General features: G+C 40.4%; 1 protein-coding gene and 1 long non-coding RNA gene across 3 annotated transcripts in view; one reads left to right on the top strand and one right to left on the bottom strand.

Moving 5' to 3' along the window:
- Positions 1 to 2,247: 2,247 nt before the first annotated feature.
- Positions 2,248 to 18,549, top strand: part of LOC108791536 — a 19,682-nt gene continuing 3,380 nt past the window's right edge. Inside the window, exons 1-2 of the long non-coding RNA XR_001941511.1 lie at positions 2,248 to 2,873; positions 7,220 to 7,222. This is a non-coding gene — a long non-coding RNA (uncharacterized LOC108791536). The remainder of the gene's footprint in view (positions 2,874 to 7,219; positions 7,223 to 18,549) is intronic.
- FLOT2 (flotillin 2) overlaps positions 11,131 to 18,549 on the bottom strand; it is a 54,719-nt gene continuing 47,300 nt past the window's right edge. For both annotated transcript variants that reach the window (XM_018562044.1, XM_018562043.1), the window contains 3 exons: positions 16,147 to 16,330; positions 15,006 to 15,155; positions 11,131 to 11,945 (listed from right to left, as the gene is read on the bottom strand). In XM_018562044.1, coding sequence (XP_018417546.1) covers positions 11,907 to 11,945; positions 15,006 to 15,155; positions 16,147 to 16,330 — 373 coding nt within the window. In that variant the 3' untranslated portion in view covers positions 11,131 to 11,906. The remainder of the gene's footprint in view (positions 11,946 to 15,005; positions 15,156 to 16,146; positions 16,331 to 18,549) is intronic.

Genomic DNA, 18,549 nt, shown 5'->3' on the forward strand with positions numbered 1-18,549 from the left:
TAGATGAGGCAATTTATTAGTGAGAAATTGCCTTGTGGTCAGGTAATAGTTATGCAATATGTACAAAAAAAATACCAAAGGATAGATGAGCGAACAAAAACAGTAACGCCTGTAGGTAGAGCTCTCATGTTCTAATAAGTGGAATGGTGAGTGAAATCCTAGATATATAAATAGAGAGCGTCATGGGACTATTAGAGAGAAATAAGTTGCGAGAGGCCAAGATTATGGAATCAATTTAACCCAAGACTGCCAAACCGTTTTATTGTTTCAGTAACTCTGATAATAAGGGAAAGAAACCTGTTTTTAATCTCTTTGATTGTAACAAGAGTTCTCTGTTTGGCTGCTGTTTACTTGTTTGGCTGCCAAGATCCAAAGTCAGATCAGCCTGTGGCATTTCTGGAATTCAGAAATGTGATGCCTAGGAGGCACGCTACAGGAAATTTGTGAAAGGGTTTTCAAAGGATCTGAAAGATTGGGTTGGCAACATCTAACTGGACAGTGCCAACAGATGTGGGCATAATATTTCATAAGGATGGCTAAGTGACCCCTGAGACTTGTACAGAACTCAAGCGAGGGAACCAACCATGAAGTCAGACTGACTGAAAAAAAGGGGGTAGGATGCATGAGAGGTACATAGACAGGCAGGGTTGAAAAGTATACTCCAACCCAACACTGGTACACGGTGACACAAGAAAACAAAAAAGCGTGGACAAAAACATCCACATTAAACACCCGAAATTGTCACTGGGGTCTGAGAGGAATTCTGCAGGACCTGTCTAATATTGAGCAGAGAACATGGTTCTAAGAAACTCCTGGAGCCACAGTGCTATAAGAACATTCACATGGTTAAGGACATGACTGAGGAAGGGATTTGGAGAACTTCATCAAGAGGCTACGGATCAGGCACGGGAGGAAGACCCACCTTCAGATGTTCAGGTCACACAAAGGTCTCTGGACATACTATCTCTAACAGGGGGCATCTTTAGCGGAATTCCAGCGTGTTCTGCCTGTTGACAATCTAGGAGAGCCCAGAGCCCTCCAACATTAATATGTGCCTGCCATGCAGAAGACAAGAAGCAGAAGTGTATGAACCTCTTCCTTTGGCATAGAGACCACTGGCTGACAAGAGCCAGAAGCCAATGCTTTGTCTCTAAGGAAGACAATGAGGTCCAGAGTAGAACTCTCAAGGTAAGAAAGAGCATGAATTGTGCTACTCTAAGATAGGTGGTGATGGGAAATTTGAAAAGGTGCCCAATATAGTGCAATCAGTACTCCTGGTACTTCAGCTCAATTGAATTTACAAAGTAAGTAACCAGAGGCAAGGTCACACCTGGAGCTGTGTCATGAGTCTGAACCAGGAAAAAGAAGGGTTGTATGGGGGCTGGGTTACACTTTTTCTGTTTGCCATTGTCCTAAACCTCCTGTAGAGGACAGTATACTTCTATTATGGAATTCCTGGAAAGGAATAAAAAAATGTTTTGTTGCAATTTGGAGTGACTGTCTATCATTTCCTGTCCAGGAAGGTTGCAAATAAAAGCCAAAGTGCTACAACTTCCCCACCACCGTGGAGGGCCTTAGAGTATATGTCAAGTTAAAAGGTATAATACATACAAAGGAGCTGTTTTTTCTGCCAAAGGATTTGTATTGTATAGTCTGTCTATCCAGTACTGAGTGTTACACACCTCTGTCACAGCACAGCCCTGACTGGCAGGACAGGTGACCAGCGTTTGGCTCTGAAATTCAAAAGGATTTGGCGTCAGCCCCCCTACCTACTTCATTTCTGATGGATTACAAATAACTCAGACCTGTGCCCGCAGAGAGCACAGGAAGTTATGAGCTCAGAAGATTGGAAGAATACCAAGAGGTATTGTTGCACCTATAAAACATATAAAACAAACACTAGGGGGGTCTTTCACACAGTTTAGTAAGCACATTACGCATATACTTTAACACTTACAGGTCTTGCCCCCTCCCTAGCTTGTGAATGGACAATGAAGTAGCACACTGATGAGCTCATCTCTCTGCTCTCTTCCCATCAGCATGCTCCTTGTTAGTGCATGAGCACTGAAACTTCAGTGAAAGTTTACATTTCCTATAGAATACATTTAGGCAAGGTTGCTTTCTACAGGATCCAAAGAGGGTGGAACGGAGATTGGGAGGCTTTTTATTTGTATTCTAATCATTGTGGCTCCTTAAATGACACATCCAAAAGCAAATGCACATTCTTACAGAACAGGTTTATTTTTGTAAAGTAAAAACACACATCTCAGTAGCGTGGTATTTTTTTATTATATATGTATGAAACACTTAAATCACAATAGAAACAATACAAGTCATATGGTGTATGCAGTGCATACAATTTACATGCATATAATGTGAAATCACATAACAGTCATCGAATATCAGCCTACATATTATACAAGGGATCACATATATATCTGTTCTGTCTGATCAGGCTACCCAGAATCCTTTTTCCCTGAGGTCACATGACAATCTCAGAACCCCCTACCCCACCATAGGACATTCATAATTTGCCAGCCTGAACAAACTACATAATGTATACATAAGGTTTATGTACATTGCTAGACATGTTCGTGGTGACCTAATGTATGTACTGTAACTCTGTTATCGGCCATTCTGAGAATCCATACAATAGTGCTGTGTGAAATTGACCTGGGAAAGGGAATAATGTGGCATTAATGGATGACTTGTTTACATTCTCTGTTTTCAATTTGATAACCGAAGAAAAAAAAATACCCAATCACTGACCCCGTATAAAATTTAGAATTCCAGTTTAAGGTATTTACATTGAAATTAATGGAGGACTGGACCAGAACTAACAAAATAATAAACTGAAAGGGTGCTAAGGCACGGTATGGGCCATGTGATTAACTGGCGAGCAAAACACCATTATGAATAAGTATGGCTAAAAATATACAACCTTAAAATGTAATTACATGACATATCGCAAAGGGTCAGCTCAGCCTACATGACATATTTCAATGGGTCAGCTCAGCCTACATGACATATCTCAATGGGTCAGCTCAGCCTACATGACATATCTCAATGGGTCAGCTCAGCCTACATGACATATCTCAATGGGTCAGATCAGCCTACATGACAACATAGCAAAGGGTCAGCTCAGCCTACATGACATATCTCAAAGGGTCAGCTCAGCCTACATGGCATATCGCAAAGGGTCAGCTCAGCCTACATGGCATATCGCAAAGGGTCAGCTCAGCCTACATGACATATCTCAAAGTGTCAGCTCAGCCTACATGACATATTGCAAAGGGTCAGCTCAGCCTACGTGACATATCTCAAAGGGTCAGCTCAGCTTACATGACATATTGCAAAGGGTCAGCTCAGCCTACGTGACATATCTCAAAGGGTCAGCTCAGCCAAAAAAGACATTTCCGTTATACGTGTAGTGCCGAATCCCACATTGATTACTTCTATCCTGCAGGTACCATTAAGTTCTCTCCACCCTAGTTCCAGGTTGTATTCCTAGCCAACTTAAATTTATTTGGTATGTCTGCCAACCTCTGGGCATGTTCCCACTGCTCCCCTTTTATCCATAATATACATTCAACGAAGAAAGTGAACCTCTGCATAATAGCCGAAACATGTGTGGATACCTAGGAGCACACAGAGATCTTAATGGAGTCTCAGAGATATGAGAAGCCATTTGGTGAATTAATTCTCCAACATCTAAAAAATAGATTTGGGTGGACTGACCCTTTAATACTTTGTTATTAAGCACCAAATAAAAAATGAATGACAAACCCAAACGGACATCTTGGGGAACATAAATATGGATTGGTTCAATTGCTACATTAGTGCACACTATGACCTACACTTCCAGGCTATTCTACTGAATAAAAGGTCACGAAGTTGACTCCTTCCACTAAATAGGCGATAACTACATTTCTGAAAGGCTAACAATAGTCTGAGAAACATCAAATATGATTTCTTCCGATCAGAGTTCTATTTAGATGTACAAACATATTAGGGGTGGCACTAAAGACATACCCGTGTTTACAAGTGCCTGTAACACCAATAATGTCATAGCTGAGCTTCTAGGATGTTGTTATGGCACAGATCACCTCCATAGTTCTGAAAAGCTTTACACATCCATGCCAGTATTTCAAACCATTTGGTAGGGTCCAAGGATGTACTCTTTTTGCATGAGAGTTTAAATCAAAGCGTACGTATACTCAAAAACCAAAATGTAATATGTGGGAGCTCACCAGTCCTTAGATCAGGTGGCTACATTAGATTTCTTCTTTTTTTTTTTCAGCTGGTGATCCAGGAAACACCACACTTCCTGCCCTAGGGGTGGCTACTTTCACTTCTCTATTGCATCTATAGAGGGAGCCATAGTTGTCACACAAGCTGGACTTCAAACACTGCTCATCTCAATGACATGGTGGATTGAGATGAGCAGGTTACACAAAATAGATTAGGGTGTCTGTGCTTTTCTTTTCAGTTCACAGGAAGTGACAAGGATGACACGTTTCTAGAAAGATCAATAGTTTTGCCTTAGCACAATGCTCTGGTGGGAAATTAATGGATCTTATCTTGAAATATGAAAACTAATGCAGACACATCTAAGGATTGGTGAACTGCAATATATCAAATTTTAGTTTTAAATACGCTTTCAGTACACTGGCTACTTGCAAGTCTACTCTGTGGTCAAGTCCCAGAACAGCAAAATAAGTTCCCGGATAATCTTTAATGAAAAATGGCCACTTTTTATGAGGTACAAACGTCAGGTTACGCTCAATGTAAAACTAGTGTTTTTGGCCTGTAGCTGAAAGTGAACATAATGCCCCATCAGAATTGTTTTGTCAAGAAGTCCGGCATTACTTGTTTTTTGATTCAGGAACCATATCATTGGTTTACAGTTAAAAATATTAAACTAAAACTTAAAACTGCTACAAATATTCTAATATAGCAAATTATTTTATACATATACAAAAATCCAACCTTTTATAGGGCATAACCAAACATAAAACATGAAAGATATTAGCTATAAGACCCAGCTAGTGATCTGTCCTGCTCTCCGTGGTTCTTTACTGGATGCTAGGAGATCAGGACCAGTGAACATACTATAGTAAATAAAACAAATCCTTCATGTAAAACAACCGGTGTTACTTTGATAGGATCCCTTTCACATATTCCTCCCTATAGGAGTGGTTTGGTCTGCGTTTGCTACATTGTTTCAGTGCTCTCTGTACTATAGTGAATGGCCTGGTAAGAATACCATCCGGTTATTGGTTGGGGCATTTTAAAAATGGACATATTCCAACTCTAGTCCTCCAGTACCTCCCACACTGCATATGTTCCAGCTCTATACACCGAATTAAAGGTGAGATAGTAAGGGTGCATTTATTTAAGTTGAGAATAAAAAAAAGTACATTGCACCAGTTCCCTTACAACGTATATCAGTGGCCATGCAGTAGTGGTGAGGTGAACCCTTAAATCAGAAAAGTGAATTATCATGCATAACTGTTTCCGACTACATAAAATACAAAGCACTGTGTGTGCACAACTGGACTTGTATGTTTGTAAGGGACCATCAAACAAGAAAATGTCATGCATTAAATATGTGTAATCATGTGAACTTACCATATCAAATCAAACATCAAACATAGACACCGCCACACACATCTCAAAGTGCAGCTGGCATTGGCAGTCCCTGAGGATTGGAGCTTGGAATCGAGTTATGAATGCATGAATTAAAACCTTCAAACCATACAAATGTAGAAACAGCTATGACCAATGTTACTGTTCCTCTATCTTCTGCAGACTATAACCTACCGCCTATCTGCAATACGGAGAAAGGCCCAGACCTATACTCAAGAGCTAGTAGTTCTTCAAGATATGCAACATTCTAAACCATGGCACCCTTCATAGGAACAGCTAAAAACAGAATATCATATTAAACAATGAAAAGATAAAAGTCTTCTTTAAAAATACATTTTGTGGTAGAAAATGCCACCAAATATTTGGAACTAAACAACCGAGAAAAGATAGACCCTATAGAACAATGTTTGGTAACACAGAATGGTTCTAAGAAGGGACATTTGTGCTACAAACGCCTACACAAACATTCTTACAACATTAGTATAAAAGGAGTAGAAATCTAGTCCAACTGAAAATAAAATACATATGTTGAATTCACAAGGCAGACCACATTGACCCACAGAGACAATGAGAAACAGGAAAAGAACTTTGAAAGAAATGCATGAAAAAACTTTCCGGGACGGGGCCAGTGGTTGGAAATGTCTGCAGTTGTGAAATGAAAGCCGCCCAACAATGAACACCACCAAGGCTTTGTATCATACCACAGGAGAATAACAATCTCTGCTGTACTCATGGGGCTTTCAGTAAAAGTTGTTAGGACCAACTTTTCTTCTCACATCTGATGAAAGCATGTGGTTCACTAGACCCCATGCAAAAATCGGTGCTTTTAAAGCAGAAATTGCCAGGTCATAAAAAAACAGTAACCACCACTGCTGTCTTGTTTTTAAAGGAGCATGCTCCAGGGCGGTCATCCTTGTATTACTACTTGTGTAGATTGTTCCCGGTGAGACACTAACCGGGAACAATCATATGAATGTCAGGAGTCGATGCAATCTTGTTCTAGGCCAGGGGTAGGCAAGCAACTACAAATCCAACAAGGCATTGCAATACAAACAGCCAGAGGCATGGCTCCCAGAGACATAGGCATGATGGATTGCAGTTTCACCATGGCGGGAGTTCTGAGGTTGCCTACCTCTGCCCTGGTCCAATGGCTAAGCAACTAAGGTAGGATTATAGGTTTGAAGATTGGCACCTTGAAAAGCAAGTTTGCAATGGCAGCTTCCATATTTCTGACCTGGCAGGTGTGCTTAAAGAGGTTCTCCTGGAGAGTGGTAAAACTGCCTTACTCACTCATGTCGAGCAATAAACGTTTAAGCTTGAACCATGGACTGTGTTGGGTTTGAGCCCCTACCTGAAAATACACAGTCCTGAAATGGTTGTTGGAAGTAGTGCTATGCATAAATATTCAGTTCTATAAATGTCTGTTGCAGCACATCCCCTAATGAGCAAACCATCTTAGCAGGATGATTCCAGATAAGGGTTCAGGCTTCACACTGCCATCTCCTGTGGTGATTAATGAGCTCCATCAGGGAACAGATTTGAACATTTTCCTGTACAATCTCTGTAAAAGGCAGTTAAAAATCAATAACAATCCACAAAGCACAGTGACCCGATGCAACAAAGAATCTTCCACTGATCTGGTTACAGTAAAGTGGAATATGTGCATTGTAGAAAGTTTAAATTGATTTCATCCATCCCAAATTTCTTGACAAAGTTATAAACTTGTAGACTATAAAAAATAGGGTCTAAAAATATAAAAACGCACCGTACAAAGCTGCTAGTCACCAACTGCTGGGCGTTCCTCCTCAATAAGAGACAACACAAGAAACTACTGTAACAGAAACTCGGGGGAAAAGGTGTCACACAACTTGAGAGATTCGTCTTACATATAGATCTACCAAGTCCAAAATGTTTAGGGAAGTCACGGTTTAAAAACAAAATTCACATATTCCAAGCAAACCTTGCTCGGAGGATATATAGAACACAAAAAATGTGTACATTCACATCTATGATACTGAGTACTACTCTCAGAACAAAGAGCGGTTATTTAACTGTTACTATGAAGAAGATATAGAGCATAGGGTTCTATATGCCATCTGTAAATGTAGACAAAGAAAGCAACAGCAGAGCTATTAATATTCTCTATTTTCTCTTTGCCAAAAAACGAAGCAAGGATAGCCAGCATTTTGTTTAAAGTGGATGTCAAGGCATTCTGTTTTTTAGTTATCCTTACCTCTTACATTATTGCTCTGCGGTCAGCATTGTTGATATATCTGGCGCTAGATCTCAACCTCAATAGTGGTAACAGGACAGCAAAAATGTCAGATTCTGCCACCATGGCTCTGAATGTGCAATGAAGAAGGAACCCATCAGCACATCTCCCTCTGCCCATAAATGCCTGCATAGTACCTCTCTGTGGTATGGCTATTGAGCTTATTGCAGAGCAAATCTTGCAGTGTCATGTGACTGACTGCAGCACAGCCTACTACTAGGCTACATTTTTAAGAAGCAGGATAACCACAACACGCTAAAAGTCAGCTTTACGCTACATTCACAATGTTTACAGACACAACCTGCCCTATTCCTTCAGCTTTAAGTACACGTGTAGTGTGCATGGCTGATTTTGCCACTGGACCTGGTTCTTGAATAAGGATCTGGAAAGCAAAAAAAAAAAAAAAAGGATTGGGGAAGACGATCTGTCCTGATGTAAGGAATGTGGAAGGCAATCTGTCCTGATGTAAGGATCAAGGCTTATCACAATCTGTCCTGATGTAAGGATCAGGGAGAAGGGACGTGTAGGGTGTACCTTTTCATCTATGATTGCCCTATCTGCAGCTTAAAGAGATTCTGTCTCAGCATCATTGGGCTCTCACAGAAACAGGCAGTCCCTGACTCAGCTGCCACATACTAATCCTGGGAAGTAAAAGCTTAAGGTACAAAACATTCCCTCAAATGCATTCTGAATTCTCAACAATGTCAAATACACACACACACTCAAGCCACCAGACTCCATCTATGTCAAGACAGACATATTTTAGCAACACATTTGGCCTACTTCAATGCCCCCCCTCCCCCCTTTTAGTATCCAGGTATCCACAGTGACCATCACCTAGCTTGAGGAACCAATTAGCAAGTCTCCAATGGTTTGGACTGTGATTGGATCATCCTAGATGCTACAGATTGTGATATTGGTACAGAATATTGTGCATTAGTACTAGAATGTTGTTGGGCCTCATTTGCACAGTTGTCTTAAATTGGAAAGACCTACATTGTTAGATGACAGCAAATTATGAAGTATGAGAATATAGTACATGACACATTGTTTGGGACAATAGTTCTGTATTTTTGGGGTTATGATTTGGCATTTAAAGAACTAATTTATACTGAAATATATACTATGAAAGGATTTGCCTGACACAAAGATTTATCATGAGGATTTAATATAACCAAAGTCACACAGTGAATTGTACAAGATACGGACATTTTCTCACTGGATTTATGTGTACTTTAGAAAACCATCTCCACTGTTTTCCCTACAATGGTGGCTAAAGTGTGGACTCCTGTACTGCAATTGTATCATGACACATTTCTATTATTTATAGGTTTTGTGAGCATTTCCTGGCTTCAGTACTATTGGTTTTAATTGTTTATGTACAAAGATAGGACACAATGCACATTTTTGGTAGAATTTTTAGCCACGTCTATGTTTGTTGTATTTCATTTGTATAATTAGCGGTCCTCTACATTAGTATCTTAGATACAAGTGATTTTTATTAATAAAGTGACATGTTTTAATTTACATACATGCAGTCCGGTGCTTGGGCTTCAGGATACATATGTGTGAACGTTTTGTAAGCTTAAATGTGGATCATGGAAAGCCTCCAATGAACATTAATGTGGCTGACTGTCCCATTTGGGTTCATATGTTTTCTTTATGGCCATTTACTCTTTTTCACTTTCTTCCTTTTCCTGCCATTTGAAGTAAATCATAGCTCTGAATCCAGGAAATAGTATGTGGCACAGGTTTTAAAGAAAGGCTTCCCCATCATCGTTACAGATTTCCCATGTCTCCTTCATGAAACCCAATATTCTTAGGTTGCACCAACACATTCAGTAGTGCCTTTGGGTGGCCATACTCCTTACCCCAGAAACAGATTGAGGCATACCAGTCAATGCTGCATTGTAACATCTAAGATACATCTACTTTCTATCCTGACAGCACAGCAGTGCCAATAGGTTTTGGAGACAGAAACAATTAGTTATCTACTTTAGTCCACTGGTTTATGTCAATAAGGAGACCCTCTCAATGGAGCATTGTGATGAAAGTAGTGTCTACAGTTGCACCAGCAGCTGTTAGTGACATGGTAAATGTGAAATACAGATGTTCATTCAGATTTACAGATGTTAAAAATAAAACAAACTCACATTTTAATGAGGAAAATGCAATAACGAAATAGGTTCCCTTAAAAAGTCAATCATTATTACATTTTTTCTAAAGGTTTTCATCAGTAAACTGAACAACATAGAAATTAAAGGTTTCCGTAGGGCAAGTTTGCCTAAAACTACAAAACAGATAAAAATCTGTGTTACAGGAAGACCGATTTAGATCTAAGGCATCACCTGGACTAAGAAGCCCCCCATACACATCTACTATGTAGCATGTTGTATATTAAACAATATCCCTAATTCAAGTGCAACATCACCTTCAAATAAAATGGATCTTACAGGATACAAATAAACACTAGATGTCCTTCTTTAAACTATATGAGGATACAATATAAAAATAACAGAAATGATGTCTTAGACTTTTTAACTTTATGAAAAATGCAGAAAAAACTACAGGCGCAGCAAACGGTGTGCCTATTTGGAATAAGCGTAACTGTTGAAAACAAAACATTGCCAACATAAATCAGCCCAGATTGTGTTACCTTGAAATATGGGTGACAACTGATCTGTGAGACTCCACACAATGCCCATCTATTACGGTCTGCTGGAAGATTATTTCCAGCCAATCCGTGTTGTCCTCTTTGTAACCAAATGACTTACTTTCAGGCTCCTAAAAATGTTGTGTGACAATACTACCTTCTGACACTTTAAAACAAGCCCCACCACCCACACAGACTATAAACCAAGAGAAATGGCAGGTATAGCAGGGCCAAAGTAAAATATATTTAGAAACATTTTACAGTGTGAATGAACCCAAATTATTTCAATCTTGGCATGGAAAGCTGGAGACTCTGAAAATGGATTTTGAAATAAAATGAAAGGCTTTATAAAAAATGTATGAAAAAAGAATAGCAATATTCTTAAAAGGTAAAATTGCCCTTCCAATTATTCAGTATCTTTACTTTTAGAGAAGAACTAAAAAAAAAGTAATGACATTTCTGATAATTATGAACTTTCCTTACAGTAAAAAGTTGTTCTATAATGTACAAGTATCACATATACGCATATATAGCTTTAAAATTACTGGGTATATAATAGGGCACATCTATTTCACAAGTTAAATGCTTTTAAAGGAGAATTCAGGGAAATTGAAAACGCTGCGTAATAAAAACATAGCTAATGTATCTAAAGAGGCAATAGTAAGGTGTATTTCCAGGAAGTGAAGGCTTTTGAGGCATGAGAAAGAGTATGAGCACCAGCAATAAGCAGTGTCATCGTGTTTGACTAGGCCCATGCTACAAGTGATATATACTTAACAAAATGCACTGACAATGAGCACTTCAAGCTACTGAAGCACAATATTTAGTCACCTGCATAGATTCTCAGTAGGATGCTAAGTAGCGGTAGCCAAGGCCAGATCTTTTTGATGTGATTATACATGGGTCGCTTTGATGAAGAGACGCACAAACGCTTCTAGTGGCAGGCATTATAGGTCAGTGCCATATACAGCTTACATATCAAAACGGCTGTAGTCCTTGCATTTAGAAATGAAAAGCAGCATTTTGGCAGCACTGACAGTATACACCAGAGGGTGAAAAGCCTGAAGGCACCGAGGCAGCAATTCCAGCCAAATTAAGAAGTCTGCCTTGCAAACATTGCATTTATAGAAACAAATCAAGTCACTACCAAACAAAAGAAATCAACTTAGGACAACTAAACACAAAAAATGATATGAGGCATTTTATTCTGGTCCTGAAATGTAAGGCACCAGATAGTTCAAATGTAATTGAAATTGTCTTTTCTGTGTAAAAGTTCTGACACGTTTGAAGGCATTTCACTGAAGTAAACAGAGGTTGGGCATCTTGTCCATCTTATGTCATGATGCCGGTGGCTTTCTGTATCAGAGGGATCTGTGGGAATAAAACAGGAAACCTGAGCTTACAGCAACAAATTCAAACCCAAAAAAGCATAGATCGCTTGTATACACTTGATTTTGGTCTATGGTTTTTCATGATCTAAAAAAAGTGAGTGTAGAATCACCAATGGTCAACTGCATGGATTAAAGTGACACTAAACTCAGGAGTTAAATCCTAAAAATGCATTCAAGTACCTTCACTAGCAAGAAGAATGTATCTCATTAGTGCATCACTCAGCTGTAGATCCTCAAATCATCTCTGAATTGGTGCTGACACTGTCCTTACCTCTGGAGGGTGGCTACTTTTGTTCCCCATGGTCCCTGTGTGTGTTGTAAAGTGGTGACCGCTCCAAGCTCACTCCCATGATCATGAGATGTTCGGCGGCTGCAATGCATGCTTGGATGTGACAGAGCTCCCAATGCAGTCTGCGCTCAGCAGCATTATGGACTCCTATCACCTCTGAAGGGCGCTGTTGGGTGGGTGGGCGTAAGCACCGTCCCCGCAGACAACTCTCCCTGCTGCAGACTCACAGACTGTCGGAGATTTCTCCTTACAGGCTGCAATCAGCTGCAGTGATCTGTCGTCTACTCAACCCTCCGCGCTCCTGTCCTGCAGTCAGCCGCGATCATCCCCATTCCAGCAGCTGGCCGCAATAGCCAGCCTGTTATTGGCTCTTTTAAACTGAAGTAGCCAATAACAGGCTGGCTATTGCACCCGCCCACTGCCTGCTGTCAATCAGCAAATGAGGACTTGATGGAGAACTTTCTCCTTCAGGTCCTCCTCTGCTGATTGACAGCAGGCAGTGGGCTGCTGCAATAGCCAGCCTGCTATTGGCTACTGCAATTTAAAAGAAGAAAAAAAAAAAAAAAAGTTAAACTAAAATAAAAATGCAAAAAAATATAAAAGTTAAATAAAGTAAAATTAAAAATACAAAAAAATTTAATTTAAAAATAAAAATGCAAAAAGTTAAACCAAACATTTTAAAAACAAAAAAATAAACAAAGTGAAAAAAATAAAAAGCACAGCTTCTTGAGACCCACAGCCTCCTAAAACCCACCTGCTATTGGTAACGGAAATTAAAAAAAAAAAAAAAAAAAAAAAAGTTAAACTAAAATAAAAATGCAAAAAAATATAAAAGTTAAATAAAGTAAAATTAAAAATACAAAAAAATTTAATTTAAAAATAAAAATGCAAAAAGTTAAACCAAACATTTTAAAAACAAAAAAATAAACAAAGTGAAAAAAATAAAAAGCACAGCTTCTTGAGACCCACAGCCTCCTAAAACCCCACACAGCCATCAATTTTCTATTATGGTTGTGAGTGGGGCCTCATGTTCAAGTTTCACCTAACTTTCGCCTACGGCCTAGAGCCGCCTCTGAATGAGTCATTCATTGGCAGCCGCACATAAGCACAATGACCTCGGCTAGTCATTCATGAATGACTGAAGGTGGTTCATTCTGCACATGCGCTGTCGCTGATGAGACTCATTCAGGGCCAACATGTAAACATCAAAAGTGTGTAATTGGTGGTGCAAGCACTGCTGGTTACGCAGCGTTCAGATTTAGAGCCAAAAGGAAATCTCACCGCTCCAATTCCTTAGCCACCATCAGGACTCCCCAGGTGCTGGTCTAATAGGTGCGCCTCCACCTTGGAATGTAGTAGTATACGAACAGACCGCACTATCCAGAGAATTCCAATATTTCGGACTTTATTGAAATTCACAGCACTGCACACCCCCAACCAACTACAACCGCAGGCTTATTCATAGGAAGTCTAGAGGTCCTCTATGAATAAGCCTGCGGGTGAAACATGTGAGAGGTTGTAGTTGGTTGGGGGTGTGCAGTGCTGGCATTTGGTGCTTTATACACTTTTATTCACTGTTATACTGGATTTGCTGTGAATTTCAATAAAGTCTGAAATATTGGAATTCTCTGGATAGTGCGGTCGGTCTATTCATATACTACTGCATCGTTCAGATTGACATGTTGGCAAGCAGCGGCCAATGGGGTGTATTAACGCATGTGCAGGTTACATAAACGTGCCACGTGTACAGCGTGCAGATAACACTTTTTACGTAGGACCTTTCTGCTAGTTGCTGCTATTTCCATACGCCTGTGTGCATGTAATCAAATAGTACTAGATACACACACACACTAAAGAATTCCACCCATTAATACAAGTGCAAAGTGTGGTGGCATCTGATGCATTTTCAGCACTTTGGGGGCCTTCCACACCTCTGAAGCTCCAGTACTGATTGGTTAGCCACATGATCCATGTCTTTTCTCCAACACAGCATTTCTTTGCATTATTAATGCCATCTGTACGACTAATCCATAGATAGTTCACCTTGTACCACTTCAGTTAAACTATTATACTGTAAATCACACTCAGGAAAAAAAAAGTCAAAAACATGAAGCAGGCACAAAACAGATAATAGGTAATAAATTAATGTTACCATCAGCTGTCCTGGATATGTTGACTCAAGCAGGCATCAAGAGTGAAGATTTACTGCACAGTACTAACGGCTATTTGTAAGATCTGAAGGTGTGTTCATTATGGGAGCAATACTGTTAAAAGGGAACTGGGTGCAAACATCTTTTGTGTAATAACTGGCATCCAGCAGGCCTACTAAATACAGAGCAGAACTCCCGCCTACGGAGGAAGAGATGAGCGTGTCTTGAGAGCATAGTTCATTAGAAGAGCTGTGATAACATGCAAGGATGACAGTGTTTGCAGACAGTGTGAGAGGGTGGCTTTTGGAAGTGCAGATGGCTGCAAGGAAGGGAGAAAGCTCACTTTGATATACAGGGCATGGCTGTTGTGGGGACACCCGTGCATGTGCAGTGGAAGCAGGACTGTTTCAGTGCAGGAGATTGCTAAACTGATACAGATACATAACTAGGGATTTTGTAACAACATAACATGAACAGTATGTGATTCAGTATGTGATTCAAACATACTATTTCTGTGTGATCTTCATTTGGAGAGTAAGAAGTGATGACAGGGTCTAATTAAGCAGATACAGCAGACTTCACTCATGTACACACTACTAACCTTAGTCAGATCTACTCCAGTGAGTGCTTGAACAGAAGCAGGGACTTCTGCGAGCAGGCGGTTCAATTCCCCGGTTATTTTACTGTTATCACCACTAAGAATGAGAATCTCTTCCACCTTGGCCAGAGGAGCAGAAACTTTGGCAGCGATCTGGAGATACAAATAACAGAGTCTGAAGATGAAACCCTTTAAAAGGAAAAAGTATGACATCTATAGAAAACTTTACAGTTGATGCTGAGCCATGTGCCTGGTTGAATTAGCAGCCCTAAAATCAAGATTTCAATTCATAAAATCCTCAGGGAAATGTTTGGAAGTGTGTAGAAGGGAATGTTCCAAAGGGGAAGAGGTGTGGAAAGAGGCTGCGGGTTATTCTGGTATTATAGGAAGGAAAGCATCCCTGGTGACCCTTCAGATATACATGAGAAAGTCTAGGTAACAGGCACAACCACGTGGATCCTGGTGATACCGTTTTGATTTAAAGATCTCCAGGAACCCTTTTTATTAACCCTTGCGGTGGGACTGCCCCCGCACTGCAAGGGTTAAATGCCTGCTGGTGTCTACGGACAAGCCGGCCAGCTGCCACAACGTTCCCTCCAGCCCTTCTCTTCCTTCACAACACTTCGGAATCTTCCTCAGTGTATATGTAATGATTTACGGGACCATAGACTGCTGCAGAGGAATGGGCGAGACACTGGAATGACCGATATAAGAAGCTGGCTCAGAGCTTCAGGTGAGTATAACTTTTTTTTTAACCTAGGCACAAATGAGCACTTAACCCTTGCAGTGCGGGGGTAGCCCCAACGCAAGGGTTAACTAAAAAAAATTCCCCTGAAGTTCTTTCATTCCAGATGTAGCTTTTCATAAAATGAAGACTAACAGGAATTTGGAACTGCCTTGACCGCTTTCAAAGGGGAAAGGTACGCCACATCAACAGTGTGAGCATCAAGATATAAATGGAGGAACTTGGAGGCTTACAAGTTAAGTAATCGCCCACAAGAGGTGCCCGTCACACCTTTATATTGAAAAATGATTTCACTGACACGGCTTTAAATAATATGATGTTCTGAACAGAAACATTTAAACAGACGTGTTGGAAAACCAGGAAAAAACCCAACCTAGCGCTGCGGTAGTGACCCATTACCTCAGGCAGGCACTCCAAAACAAGGGCCATTTTAGCAGCCTCTCCATAACTCTGGTAAGCTCCAGCCTTCAGCTTCATCCTCTCAGCTTCTGCTTTACCAATAGCTTCAATAACCAATGCTTCAGCTTCTCCCACTTTTCGGATTTTCTCAGCTTCGGCCTGGGCAGTCAGCACTTGTTTCACCCTATACAGAAATGCCACAAACATTGATTTAAAGAAATAGGATACATCTATTCTTTATATGTAGTATCTACTTTAAATTCAAGCTTGCGTGTCCTTTGTTATGCATGTTCTCAAACATTATATTGAATGTTTTGAGAAAAAAATAAAATAAAAACATTCAGTACAGCTAAGTAATATGCGCATTTCCACGCTTTATTCCTTTGAAAAGTTACAAGTACAGAATGATCTGTACCCAATAATCTGCCAGAAATCCAGTGAGCTTCTAACTTCCTTGTTTTTTTTTTTATATTCCTGACCTACAATTTAAAAAAGGGATCCATTCACATATATTTTTTGAATTGAACGTGAAACGTAAATTGAAAAGGTGAAACTTGGGTGAAAGCATTGAAAATTACACCCCAAAATATCTATTGCTAAACCCTTTTTTTCTTTTGGATAGAGAAGGTAATGCAGTCTGTATTTAATTGAGATTTCCCTTCAATTCCTGTCCAATGGAGACACATGGGGCTGCGTCCGAGGATTTCTGCGGCAGAAAACCACAGATTCTTGCGGAGAGAATCCCAGGTGCAGCTGCTGTTCCCATTCAAGTTAATGACAGGCTGGCAGCGGCTGCATCTGTCAGCAGCAATCCACATGTAATCATCTATGGAATGATTACTTGCGGTTAGGAATAGATGATTGCCCCTGGAGGTAATGTCTCTGTGTCCAGGGACAATAATCTATACTGAACCGCAGGTAATCATTCCATGAACAACTACATGCGGGTTGCTGCTGACAGATGCGGCCGCTGTCATCCGGTCATTAACTTGAATGGTGCAGCAGCCACATCTGTACAGACCCACCTGGGATTCCTGCCTCAAGAATCCGTAGGTTCTTGCCACAGGAATCCCCAGCAGCAGCCTAAAGCCCCATGTGAATGGGACCTAAATCTATATCAATGGAAAAGAAATCACATTGTGAACAGCTGTCACCATTAAACATTTTCAACAACTGTAAAATTCTGGATTTCCAAACAGTCACAAAAAGAGAGGGAGAATCTCCCCAGCACCAAAAAAAACATTTGACAGAAGTTCCAAACCCTCATGACCCTATCCCAAAATGATAAAAATGGTTAAAGAGACGTCCCGCCACAAAGTGCCTATATGACTGGCCCTGTACACTGTACGTGACCAGTTATTTAAGGCTCTGTAATGCCGGTAACTGCTGATTCTCAGCGGTTACCAGTCATTAAAGATTGCCTCAGTATTGAGGCATCCATTAATTAAATAGTTAAGCTTTTGTAAAAGCCTCTTTTTTTAATTAATGAAAGAATGAATCCGTTACATGCAAATAGGGGTCCGCTAAATAGCGATCCAGTATTTGACAGCTGAAGATATCAGAGAGGTAGCAGAGTGAGTCACCTTTCTGCTATTAGTTTTGACAGCCCCATAGACTGGCCCGAAGTTTATGATACATTTCAGGCACAAGAATATTACAATGTATCTCTGTGCCTGAAATGTATCACTTCTGATCGTCTGAGCATGATCAAAAACCTTTAGGCTGGGTTCACACCTGGGCGTATCATAGGCATGTTTTTTTCCGCATGTTTCACTGGCGGTATGATTTATTTATTTTCCTTTATTATTTTCTCTATTTTTTAAAAAACTTTTAAACTTCCCGCCGGCTCCGCCCCCCCTGCGACATGGCTGCTCGCAAGGGACAGAACCCGGAAGTCGCCGGAGGACACAGCGGGGATCGCGGTAAGTCCTACGCTGTATTCCCGAGTGTGGCTCGGGGTTTCCGCTTTGTTAACCCTGATGCCACACTCGGGAATACCAATGGAAACGCGGAGAATTGCCCCAAAGAAGCTCCTGTACTTGTTTGGGCGTAGGGCATTTTTCAGTGCGTTTCCACGGGCTGAAATACGCCCAGGTGGGAACCATCCCCATAGGGAAGTATGGGATTTCACTGTTTGAGCGTTTTACAGCGCTTCGATCAGCGCTGTAAAACGCCCAGGTGTGAACCCGGCCTTAGTGAGATCTGATTCTGACATGCTGTCAGGATCAGTCTCTAAGGTTATTATTAGCTGTTCCTAAGTTTGGAGCAGCCTAATAATGACCAAAACTTAAAAAAAAGTTAAATTTATCAAGCAGTCATAGTGACTGCTTGATATAAACTGACACTACACTGTAAAAAAAAAAAAAAGAAAAAAAAGAAGAAGAAAATAAAAATTATATATAT

This window comes from Nanorana parkeri, unplaced genomic scaffold (genome assembly GCF_000935625.1).
Source record: "Nanorana parkeri isolate BGI_ZX_2015 unplaced genomic scaffold, ASM93562v1 scaffold557, whole genome shotgun sequence".
Taxonomy (NCBI): Eukaryota; Metazoa; Chordata; class Amphibia; order Anura; family Dicroglossidae; genus Nanorana; species Nanorana parkeri.